This window comes from Tigriopus californicus, chromosome 3 (genome assembly GCF_007210705.1).
Source record: "Tigriopus californicus strain San Diego chromosome 3, Tcal_SD_v2.1, whole genome shotgun sequence".
NCBI classification, from domain to species: Eukaryota; Metazoa; Arthropoda; class Copepoda; order Harpacticoida; family Harpacticidae; genus Tigriopus; species Tigriopus californicus.
In genome coordinates, this window is record NC_081442.1 from 5,013,524 (window position 1) to 5,026,587 (window position 13,064).

Consider the following 13,064-nt stretch of genomic DNA (forward strand, 5'->3'; position numbering starts at 1 on the left):
GTTTTGGTTGAAATCTTGCAAAGACACACATTATGATTGTCTGCCACGGTGTTCAAAAAGCCCTATCAAGTTTCTAGGGAAATTCCCAAACACATCTTGGCATTATTTGCATAGTCCGTGATATTACTTGTTTGGAAGGTGACTGTCTAGCACGGCCCACACTGTTAAGAACGGCTAGTTTGGGTTGACGAGAGATACATAGTTGATGACCGAGTGAGGATGGAAAGTGTAAGCCTCGCTAGGACCACTCATGAATTCGCTAACGCCATCTTCATCAGTGACTGATACGCTGGACTATGGACTGAAAAAGATAATTCTCAGACCAACTCTATATTTCGACTATAATTCTTTGACCAATTTCACTTGTTTCAGAAACTTAACAAAAACGGTCGCAAAAATAAGAGAGAAAATCGATCGTCACTGACATTAACAGCAAATTGGAAACTTTTATTTTCCATGTGATGTGAAGCCCCTAAACAGAGTAAGTATACAAATTGTCCGCAGGATTTATAAATGTGTTTACAACAAGTCTGTATTGGTGAAAGGAGAGAGGCAGGAGGGACTCCAATCCACTGTCCTTTCTTAACGCAAGTGTAACAATCCCTTTGTTCTGGCCATACCGAGACCAGAGAAACGGGGGAACCCGTTTGATCTAATACACCGCAAATACTGGGATGGCCCATTTTACATAATCAGGGACTTTAGCGTCCTTGAAAGAGCCCAAAAGTTCTCGCTTTAAGGTGGCAAACCTTCGTAAGGCAAACACATTCGACGGGAATAAATGATCGGCAAAATTAGGAAAGGGCTCTTTTTGTTGTAGTTCCGGGCCTGACGGAATTTGAGATATATTGATGAAAAATATATGAGAAGATAATATAGAATTGGACATTGGGGGAATGATTTTGAAGGCTTCTACAGGTACAAAATTATCAACTCGCATCTAGGCTACAAATAAAAAACTCCACTTGATGAAGTACATTTTGTGGGCTATTCAAGTGTTGCTGACATTGATACATACTTTTACTGAAATTATATAATCGTTCTCAAAGAAGGATTGCACTTGATATCAGATCAGACTAAAGAGGTTAAATCTGGCCAATAGAAGATAAACTCAATCTCACACGCTATTCAATGGAGCTTCAGTGTTGAAGATGGCCTTCCATCAGTTTTGAAACTTGACCCAAAAGATCAGGAACAAAATTGATAAGAGTTTTGGCATGAATCAATTGGGATGATACGAACAAAAAAGCCAGTCTATTTTTTCCCGATACCCTGACTCCTTCTATGGTCTTACGTAAAAAGAAAAGATGAACTTCTAAAGCATACGTAAAAAGAAGATTATCTTCATGAGAGCCAATTTGTACTGCAGTATTCTAGCCCGAAAATATAAGCAATCTCGAGATATGGACCAAAGCATGAAGAGATTCTCATGCAAGTCATAGCTAATTCCTATTAACAAATTCATTTATTTGTTCATTGCCTACATCTATCACAAAGTCCAGAACGCCAATACAACAAACAAAAAGATAATAGTAGAAATAGAACTGACGTTAACATCTCAACAAGTTGTTGAGAAAACACATCCAAAAAGTAAACATCTTCTGTGATTATCACGTCTTACTACGCTTTTATCATTCTGACTATTTTCAATTCTTTATACATTTATCTATCTTGTATATGATTACGCACCGTCATTTTTAACATATTACACATTGACATGACTGACAGGCGCAAAAAACATCACTTTTAATTTTAGTAGTAATGATGTTTGTAAAACATTGAGTCGTGTTATTGTGTATTTGTTATCGGTAACGTCTGAATCGCTCGAGCTGTTTATCTAAAGTCATCTGTCTTATCAATCATCTACTGTATCAGCAAAATGGCAACCAATGATTAAAAATATGAATGCAGTGGCCTGTATAGTGGTCGTTATATAATGGCAAAAAATTATAGTAGTATTAGGTCTAAACAGTGAAAGGAACATGTCTCCCTTCTGTACAATACACTTTGGAAAGCCAGTCCAATCATCCTCCAAGAGTGACCGTGCCAAAACCTAGAAGCAGGCCTTAGTTCTGAGAAATTGCTTTCAAACGTGCTTGACACAATTGTCAAACCAGTGGGCTTGTAGACCTTCTGACACTGAAAAAGATCGCCAAAAACTGTTTTTCCAAAGGCCACCACAGTTGCTTATATTTTTTCAATGGATTTTTTGCCAATCTATTTATTTTTTGTAGATCAATAATTTTCTCAAGAATATTTCATGAAGAGATCCATTTCACTGGGATACCAGCACATGATGGTCCTAGTTCAAAAAAACGGCCACTTCACATTTCTGTATTTCTCATCATGACCCATGGAGGAGGCAGTACCTTGAATTGACATCAGTTGGAATTTGTGCCTCGCTCGACACCAAACTTTGGCAATCAACTCTATAAACAGTAATCTAATTTTGGATTAGAAACATCTCTTACACAGTGTTCAAAAAACCCTATCAATTTTCTAGGGAAATTCCCAAACACATCTTGGCATTTTTTCTATATTTTCTATTTGCTTAAAGCAAATCTTAATTAGTAATTCATTTCCTTTTGGATCACTAATTTCAGGAAAGAAACAAATGTAAGCTATTACGTAAAGGAATGCCTAATGTTAATTGAGCACAGTGATAAAAATAAGCTTTTAAAGTTTTGACAGAAATTCCCAAACACATCTTGGCGTTTTTCTACCTCAAAAAGCCATAGCGGATCACTTTGATTTTATTGCTTTATGGAATTCTATGCCCACATATAAAAACTTACCTAGCCTATGAAGGTTGTGGCTTTTTTGGCTTGAAGTACCAGACCTTCAATTCGGGCTTCTAAGTTGAGTGAAAAAAGGGTAAAGAAATAAAGCCGAAATTCTTGAATGAGGTTTGAGGCAACCCTGGTTCCCGAGTCTAAGAAAAGCAAGGTCACGTTTTTGAAACTCAATTACGAAATCTTGATCGTACTTCTCCACCTTTTTCCGCTCAAGATGCGAGTTCTAATTGAGGTCCTTCAAGCTAAGAAGCTGACTTTACAGTTCGAAACGCGATCACTACTCATAATCAATGGGTTTCAGCTCGGAGTCACAAAAAAAGTCCAAATTATGTCTTTTTAGTAGGCCACTTTGCCAAGAAAAAACATTATTTAAACGGCAGATAATGATGTTTCTAACCGATGACGCCATGCTGAAAAGTGGCCCAAAATATAATTTTCAGGAAGACAAGTTATGACCATATCGGAAATCCTAGACTGGATGGCAGGGATTGATGAGATTAATATGCATGTAACGACAATTTGCAAACCAGTATTGCAGTAGTGGCAGAGTTTATCATGACGGAAATTGTATTGGCGGAGATTTTTTCTGGCCGATTCCCTTTGGCGTAGGTCATCTGGGAGATTACATAATTGGCGGTGCGCATCATCACGGTATTCAAGCAGACAGATTTCATCAGTTAAAAAAACCGCCTTTGCGGAACTTCGATATGGGAAGCTATCTCGCGACTTTATCCATGGCGATTTTTATGACTGGGGAAATTGTTTTTTTCCAGACTGGAATATGGTAGAGTTTGCCATGGTGGAGATCATCGGGGAAGTTTTTTTTGGGTAGATAACTGTTGGCGTGTTTATCCGTAGCAGAGTTCACTGTTCGTAGGTGAGTTCAATGTTGGCGTAATTCGCCATTGGGATGAGCCATGGAGTACGCCAGTACTACTGACGTGCTCCATGGATCAGCTCATTATGGCAGAGGTCACTTGGTTTGCGGAAAAACTGAGTCCCTTTTCATAACTTATTTAAAAAAACGAGAAAGATATGTCCTTCATTTAACAGCAAGTCACCATTTAGTTGTAAAGTGGTGCCTGTCAAAAGTTGATTTTGGGTCCAAATTTGCGCCAAAGTTAATTCATTTGGGCCAGATGTTTTGATCTTACTTAACTTTGATCATAGATGAATGGTTTAAGCGATACGAAATGTTCTCTTCTGTTGCAAGTTCATATCTCTTGAAATTTTCATCGACGAATTTTTATTGACTAGAAATGCTTTGACCTTCGCTTAATCAGAAAATTTCAAGGTCTTAGCTCATTTAAAGAGTTAAGGATGCGGTACCGTATCGGTAGAGCATTCGCTTTCCAAATTTCTGGTATTCGTATTACATCATGACTTCATGAGTTGTTACTAACGGTCAATGCCGAGGTAGAGAGCTGCAAGTAGTGATGGGATCAAGTCAAATTTCAAACTCGAGGTTGCTAAGTTCCATCGGAAAGTACAAAGCTAAGTTTGAGCAAAAGGCAACCCTGGTTTGACGGAAGAAAAGTGATAAACGTTATTCTCCACCGATTAGGGTCATGCTCATTTTTAAATTTGTGGCAAAATGTTTCAAGGTTTAGATAGAGACTTTAAGGGTTATTGATATCGTGTTAGGTTAGGTTGGGTTAGGTTAGGTATGGTTGGATTAGGTTTGATTAGGTCAGGTTAAGATTTAAAAAAAGTAGCACCGCAACTAATCGGTGGAGAATAACGTTTACCAAGAAAAGTCCATTTTTGGGGGCTAACTAACGGGTTACCGACACTCTACCAGAAATGTCATGTGACATTGAAAATGTAAATTAGCAACCCTGGTCGCAACCTCCCACGATCATTTATTTCATGCCACGAACCACTGGAGTATGTACGGGGATGGTAAGGTCGAAAATTAGCAACTCCAATTCGAGTCAATGAATTAAATTCTTCTTCAAACAAGGCTGGCCCCAGATCCCTGCGATTGCGTATTTCAAATGTCAGCTCAATCAAACAACTGGGTCCAAAGTAATTGTTGTAGCCTGGGATAATTCTCATTTGAAGAAGATCATAATGCGTTAACTCAATCGCGAAAAGCTAATTCCCAATCAAGCGTCCCCGTCCATATTCCAGTTGGTCATGTTCATACCCATCAGTAACTGCACTTTGACTCTGTAACAAACAAACAAACAAAGGCACCATGAACTTGTTTGCTACATTGATATTTGCTTTCGATTTTTCATTGGTTTACATAGGAATATTTGGGCAGAATACCTCATTGTAGAGGTCCTTCGTTTAAAATTCCATGAATGGTAGATTTCCCGTTGTTCATACAGATAAATCTCGTTGTAAGAACTTCGGTTATGGGAATAATCCTGATAAAAGCACCTTTTTCATTGAAACCGAATTTTTGTTCTATAAATCTCTTCGGTTTTAAGAACCAATCAAAGATGCCGAATCTAAAGATAAAAAAAACCTTTCTTATGAGAAATGTTCAAAATGCACGAGATTCAGGGTAACGAAATATTTACGTTTTTTACGTAGTATGGTTGGATGTTCGAAAAGTCTCCTCTTTCATACGGAGAAGTCATCGGGAGTCAAGAACAAGTCCAACTCAATTGGAAAATGTGGGTTGGTTGGTTCATTCATTAGATTGCTGAATGGGACCACAAACGAACGTCGGAAATGGCATCTGAGCGGAAATTGTGGGACAATGATTCATCCATGTAGAATGTTCATCCCTGTACCAACAGTTGTACTTGCAAACAAAAGCACATGGGATTCAGTCACCAGCAACGATTCTGATATCTCCTTTTGAAAGGGTTTGTTCATCGTCATTCTTGATGGATTTTTTACCAAACATGTATTCATGCAACATAACTCAAAATATGCAACTTTTTTGACATTGGAAGAGAATTTGCAAAAAGCGGAAGTTTCTTTTAAACAAAATCAGATTTGAAGAAAACGGTTGCTAGGTAGCTAATTTTTCTAACTGATTTGGAAGCTTTGTTAGCTGGAATTCAACTTTCGAACAAAATACATGCGTTAATTTTTGGAGAATAAGATCCATAGGTGTCTTTGCCAAGTTATTCTGACTGAGCAAATGAGGGCCTTAAAAGGGCACTAAAAAGAGACATTTATTACACTTCTTAATTTCTCTTGATCGGTTTGGCTTTACTTCAACTTACTTTCAACTCAATTAAATACTCCATGCTTTACTCCTTCATTCATTTTATATATATGTTGTTCTGAAGTCTTATGAGTTCCACCAAACTGCATTGTCAATGTATAGGGCTTGTCAAGTGAACGCGTTCATGAACAACTGACGTTATTCCATGGAGAAAAATTAAAGGAAACGTGCCCAACCAAACTGCACTGTGCATCCATTGAATTATGACATTTATTTCATTTTACCTGCTTTTCTATGCAAATATCAAAGTGTTATTGAGCCAATTTGATAGTGCGGTCACCGAATTACACCAAATATGTTCATTTTGTTGGTTTTTGTAGCACAGCTCACTCAAAATCACTCAGTTATTGAAAATTCAATGGGCGGATGGTGCGAGTTGATTGTGATGTTTGTCTTGGTTCTCCCTCCCTAAAATGCCCAAAATCAGGGTGCCGGACCACATTTTTCCTTGGATTTCCTTTACTTGACATCCCCTACTGAAAACAAATACAACAGGTACATGTACTTTTTGAGGGTTTCGCAATATAGAGTAGTTCTGGCAGGGATTTTTCTCCGACTCAAAGAACAAGGAAAGTTTAGGCAGGGCTCTCTATTTGATCAAGAAAACATCGGGTATCCGTTGAAAAGCTTGAATTTGGTCTTCTAATGGCACTTAATGAAACTTTGAGAAAATACAAAGTTCCGCCTCAAATCATCGATGCTTTAGCAACTTTCAATGCCAATGCCAATGGCTCAAGGAAGGCCGCAAATAGAAACTTGTGTTGAATTATGCATTACCACCACGCTGATACCCAATCCTCCTTATCTTCCTCCAAGGCGATTGTGGTTTGCTCCGGGACAAAGTGATCTATCGGCTAAATGGTGGCTGAATATCCTTCGGTCTGGTTCGACAATATCTTTCCTTCAAGAGCGGGCAATCTCATTTTGTTCCACATATATTTTCCTCTACAATGAGGTTGGTGGAATTTTGAGTGGAATTGAGCGGTGCTATTACCATTGGATGAACAAGTGTGGGTGTTAGCACGTGATCACACTTTCAAACCTCCACCGAAGTGAGCTATAACCCCGTTCAAAGAGAGGCTGTTCTCAGTTATGTTCTCATAAAGAGACTAGAGCTTAAATGACAGTTCAACATCTACCATTTCCTGTACTTCAAGAAGTGCTTGTATTTAAGACTACGAAAATGTGCTCTGACTCAACTGGTCCAGTTGACCAACAAATTTTCTTTTGTTGAAGTCCAAGAAGAGCTCAAAAAGGGCTCAAATTATTTCAGTTCACAATGTTCCTTAAAATTTGGGTTTTGCAACAATAAGTCGTTTGTGGAACAAACCAATGGCTCAAATATGAAGAGGGACTGATCACCTCATTGTGATATAGGTGCATTTTGGCCTTCTCGAACACGACGGTCTCAAAGCAATGCTAAGTGTAATAGAAGTGTTCGAAATGGCTATTGAAAGCTAAATTGTCTACCCTTCGTTGACACAACGACCGGCCACCAGAATGCTTGAGTGACGGATATTCCGAATATATTTTGCTGCTTTAAAAGTAATACAAAGCGAACCATCCTCAATTTCATGAAAATACTTTAGTTAGGATTTCAATGAAATGAATGCAATAGCCTAAAAAATGCAGATACAAAGTAACAAAGTGGTATTTTAATTCTTTATAGTTAGCCTTGTATATCAGTTTGGAGCAACAAAGTGTTTCACTAGGAACATTGAGGGAATGAGAGAGTTCTTGTATTTGGAGAGATTCGACCAATTCGTTGGTCGATCAAATAATGTATATAAATAAAAGTCAATTATTTGTAAATAATCTTCTCGTCTTGAACTGCTGGGATTTCAATCCCGGTAGCGGTAAGGAAGTCCGAAAAAAAAGAAGTTGGGACTTTACAGTGTTCAGAGAAGATACGAAAGGCTTCTGACACTACGTTTTCAAAAGCATCCATGAGCTTTGGCCCAGCCCAGGTTTAGGGTCAATTCTAGTGACCGTAGAGGTTTAATGTGCGTTTTGAGAGCACCTTCAAGCCCTCGAGAATCCAGGCTAGGTCGAACAATGAAGTCCACCTACAGTTCTTCTTTCTTGAGCCCCCTTACTGTAAAAGTTGCTTCCCTCTAATATTTGTAGAAACGGAGAAACTGATACCGAACATGAATATGAATCTGCTTAACAGAATTTGGAAATTGATTTTGATGACCGGCTTCACTGGCTGGATGAGTCTCGCCCCTCCGACCTTAGTGAGGTAGCGCTGGTTCATGGTTACTGATTCAGTTGCAGGAGAAAACCACACAAACTCATTTTTACCATTATTTCATGTTCAATGTTTTCAATTTGCCATTACTCTGCAGTTATACTGATGCTAAGCGCACCTGCGAAATGCGATTTAAAGTAAAATATTGCAAACATCGAGCTTTTCCGTTGCTTTTGTTTACATCTAAAGTCGTAAATAAACAATTACCTACTAGAGTTACGAAACCAGTTAAATGTAAAAAGGTGCACCAAAACTTTTACCGAGCATGTCTAGGCAGGTCAAGAATATTCTATCACTCAACCTCTAATGAAGTCATTTTTGGCACCCAACAATTTCAGAATCTATAAGAATAAAAGTTTAGTTCGTAATTGAATCACTCACGTGACTGTTAGGAATGAGATAGATAAATGAACCTTTCCTAGAAAGTTGAAGCGTGCTCATTTTTCATTTGCACTGCAGACATTAACCAAATGAAGGATTTTTTCTCAACATTGTAATTTGGGACGGAAGTTTCATTTGTATTTGCGAAAAGGAAATATGACATTTTTCAGCGCAAAAAATCGCAGCTTAGTTTTCTATTTCGGAACATGACGTAAATCAAATGACAAAACTCTTTGCAAACATGCAAACATGATCTAGCATGCGTGATATGGTTGTATGGTTGTGAAGTATGTTTTCGGGCTGAGACGAACATCATCGTAAACATATTTTACAGAAGCAATTGCACCCGAATAGTACAACGGAAAAATATGGAACCCATTGGCATCAACCTCTTACCAAGAATTGAAAATTGCCTGGGCACACCATGCGACCTAACGCTTGAACTTTTTCAGCTGTCCAAGCTTAAGCGAGAATTTTAAATTATATTCATCCCATATGGCCACTTATTGCAATCTGCAGGAATGCACGTATGTGGTATCTAAGATTCCGAGAAATATGGGAAAGTTTTACACAAGTTACATTTATCAGTGTGAAAAAACTGATCGGGTTCATTTAAGTACTTTTGACGGGACTGTAATCAGAAGTCTTAATATTTTTGATTCATTTCTTTGGATTTTCGCTTTTTTAACATCCAGAAATCAATATTTGGTTAACGCTTTTTTCACTCATTTGTCATTAACCAAGGCGTGCGATGCTTTTGTGCGAAATCGCTTCTGCCATCAGAAAAAATAGAGCTTTGGGATTCCAGCAAAAATCGACTTTGAAGGAATTATATCATTTTCTACAATACCATGGCAGAAAATGGCAAAAAGTGGCAGAAAATGGTGGAAGGTTGTTCAAAATGACCACCGGTGCTTGAAATACTTGATCTAAATGAAAAAGAATGGCAAATGATAAAAGAAAATAATTGAATGATCATTACTTACTCATGTGCACAATTTAAAGCGAACCCGTCTGAAGCTAAGACATTTTTGAGCAATTCCACAAACATTGTGGTATATGTGATAATTTTCTATTCCAGCAAAAGCATGAACCATTGTACAAAGAAGCTTATTTTAATAACGCAAATTTTCTGGAATTTTTTCAGTCTGACATTATTAATATGCCGTTGCTGAACTCAGATTTATGTTTATTATGCAATATTAAAACTGCACAACATGCTGTTCAAGCCGATCAGTCTAAGTGTGAGTCCGAACAAAGCAAGAATCTTCTCCTCAGTTGTAATGGGTTCAAATTCTGGTGCAGGAAGTTATTCCAGGCAAAAATGACCCTTACAGCACTCCAGAACATGTCGGTGCTTATGTTCGGGCAAGCTTATATGCAAATTTTTGTGCCAATTCAGGTTATTTTATTTGCAAATTTGCTGCCAGTAAAGACCATAATAATCTGGAAGTTTTGACCAAGCCTTCACATCAGCGGTCATTTAGAGCATTTCAAGGCTATTTAAAAGGTCAAGTCTCAGGCTGATGCTAGATTAGCCAAATCTGACCGCCTCGATTCCATATTTGCAACAAAATTATATTACAAAGGGACACTTGCTGCATATGGATGCGATAGAGTAGTGCCAGGGCGGGTCCTTGGATTTTCTAACTTGTGTTGGCATGTAATTTCACTTTCACAACGGGAGACTTGATGTGAGGGGATTGGAGAGCTAGAATTTGATTTTGAAATCAAATCATAAGTTCCACAGGCCTAAGCCCCGACAGTTTCTCCAAATTCCATTAAAATACTTGAGTACACTCAAGGTCGATTCTGGTTCGTAAAAGCACATCTCTTTTAAGTGATTTAGGACTTTTAGGGAAACTTCAAAAAAAATTAGAAGTTGCGTTATTTCAAAAGAGGAAGTTGCGTGAAAGTTGAAACCGTAGGAAATAACTAATATCGTTTTTACTTGAGTGGTAAGCTACTTTGAAAATTAAATTGAAGTCGTCCAAGGGATTCGGTCCCCGTTTTCAAAAATGATGAGTCACGTCTATCCAACATTTAGGGAGATTATTGGTACATTTGGAGAAATTCGCATCTCTTTTCCCGTCGATCCGGTTGCATCTTTCGAGTGAGACTTGGACAAATTTTTGAATAAAAAAAAGGTAGCAAATAGACGAATTGTAACCTTTCATTTTAATGGTACTGGGGATTACATTCCTTTTAGTGGTTGGAAAAGCCCGTGAAAAAAAAGAATCAGTCAATCAACTCGTCAAATCACCAAAATAGTAATCGGTTAACATTTGTATCCGTTTCGTTTTCCTTGACATTTAGTTCTGACTCTCAATTTATTCTTCTTGTATCTCTTTGAAGATTATGAACTCATCAGCATATTGAGGTTCGTCAAAATAAGGAACGGACTTATATCTGCAACATTGACACAAAAAGTCATGCTAGAAAAAACAGCATTATACATTTTTAAACTCATAAAGCTTTCTCCTAGTAATCCTTGCACACACAAACCATGGAAATGTGGAAAGTTGAGAAATTTGGTGTAGCATAGTTAAGCCAAAAGAAAATTTCCTGCCAACCTATGTCTTAACAACGTAGCTCTGAATGACATTATTTATTCCAACAATATTATTTCAAGGAGACTTGAACTGTGAAGCATTGTGAATATAGCAAGATCTATCACCACCGGCACTTTTGATTGTGATAAGAGCAGACACAAATTTAGTCCTGATCTTCTCTATTCTGAAAACAGTCATCACTGGACCTGGAAAAAAAAAGTTACCTTTTTGGCCAAGGACTTTTTTTGATTTTGGAAAAATGCGAAAAAGTTGCGAAACTGTTAAAAAAGGTGTAAAAGTGCAGAAGAAAACAAGTTGTTGATACGCAAAAAAGTTTCAGTGGCAATTGGTCGTTTTTAGCCAAATTAGCCCCTTTGCTGCATTTTTTGTTACAAAATGATCGGTACTCAACTGCATTTAATGACTATACATTGAGCTTCTTCATTTTATTTACAAGAAATTGAGATTTTTTTTCTTACAATGGTTTTAATCAAAATTGATATACTTTTCGTTGTCTTGCTTTTTTTAGAGGCAAAAATATTTATTTCAAGCGAACCGTTATTGAAAGGAAATTGCCCAAGGGGTTTCTCTTATATACTCGATGTATACTTCTCAGTGTAGCAAAGCCTGATCAAGGAGAGTAATGGAGTTTTGTTATATTTATGGCTTCAATTTTTTACGATTGTGCCAAACTTGAAAAATAATCGAACGCAACATTAAATGGGGGTGGTAGGTACAGGATTTGAAGAACAATTTGACTGAAAATAACCCCTAATATGCTTTCATCCTAACAATCATCTTGACTGAATAGCCAGATTGCTTGCATGAATTGAAGTCAAAGAATTAACTGATATTTTTTGAGATGAAGCTTGGTTGTTTGGTATGATTGGTAACTCTGCAGATCTGTTTAGGGATGAATCAGAGCACATGAATCAAAACTCATACCATAAATGATGGTATACAGAGCTTGTTTCTATTACAAGGCCTTAGTTGTACAACAATTGCCAAGGCAGCCTTCATAAAAATGTAGCATAAAATATGAAACCATCTTACCTGGCAAAAGGTCCGGCCTTTTTTGGCTTTGCACTCAAGATCTTCTCACACCCCGGATAATTGCCGGATCTAGCGGCTTCAATCAGCTCCTGATCTTTCCCCATCACTCCCTAATTCACTGCGTTATCACATTCTCCGACATTCCACTTTACTAATGCAAAACAGCTCATGCATCTCTTAAGGCTCAAAATTTGCAACTCAACTCAAACCAGAATTGATGGTCCGAATGTGTGCTTTGTTTACTCTGACGACACTCCTTCTTTTCCAGTCTGAGGTACTTTCTCCTCTTCGGTAGATTCTTCTGTTCCTTCCAAGGATTGGATCAGCTGCCACTGTGCCCTCCTTGCTCCAATGGGTCCAGGGCCAGATTTGGGGCAGAGTGGAACTGCCAGGAACAACTAGCTGTCCCTTCCCTAGAAAGTCCTCTCAAGAACAAGCACACACTTTCTAAAGAGAAAGGGAGAAGATCACTTCTTGGAGATTTGAAGAATGCGTTCCGGCTTTTCTTCAACAGAACCCTAGTGTGATTGTAAGTTTCCTTTGACAAAATTCAGGCTCATGGTAGTATTTGATAAGGCTTTTGTCCTGTTAGACCAACTGAATGGTGCAACATTTGTGTGCCTCATGCATTTATTCTAATTTTAGCCTATTGACTTGTTGGTGATGGGGAGTCAAGGATGACGTAGTACCCGGATGTGTTGGACCGAGATGAACACTTTTTTTGCGGAATTTGTTACCTCTACTGGGAATGGGATCCCCAGCGATTCAAGACGAAAGAGTCATAAATCTTAATGTACTTAGCTTTCAATTGATACAATATCTGATCCACCAACGAATTAAAG

The 13,064-nt window shown here is 37.9% G+C and overlaps 1 protein-coding gene across 1 annotated transcript in view; it reads right to left on the minus strand.

Moving 5' to 3' along the window:
* The window catches only part of LOC131877789 (ankyrin repeat and sterile alpha motif domain-containing protein 1B-like), a 49,589-nt gene extending 37,082 nt beyond the window's left edge, over positions 1 to 12,507 (minus strand). Inside the window, exon 1 of the mRNA XM_059223577.1 lies at positions 12,223 to 12,507. Coding sequence (XP_059079560.1) covers positions 12,223 to 12,326 — 104 coding nt within the window. The 5' untranslated portion in view covers positions 12,327 to 12,507. The remainder of the gene's footprint in view (positions 1 to 12,222) is intronic.
* Positions 12,508 to 13,064: the final 557 nt, after the last annotated feature.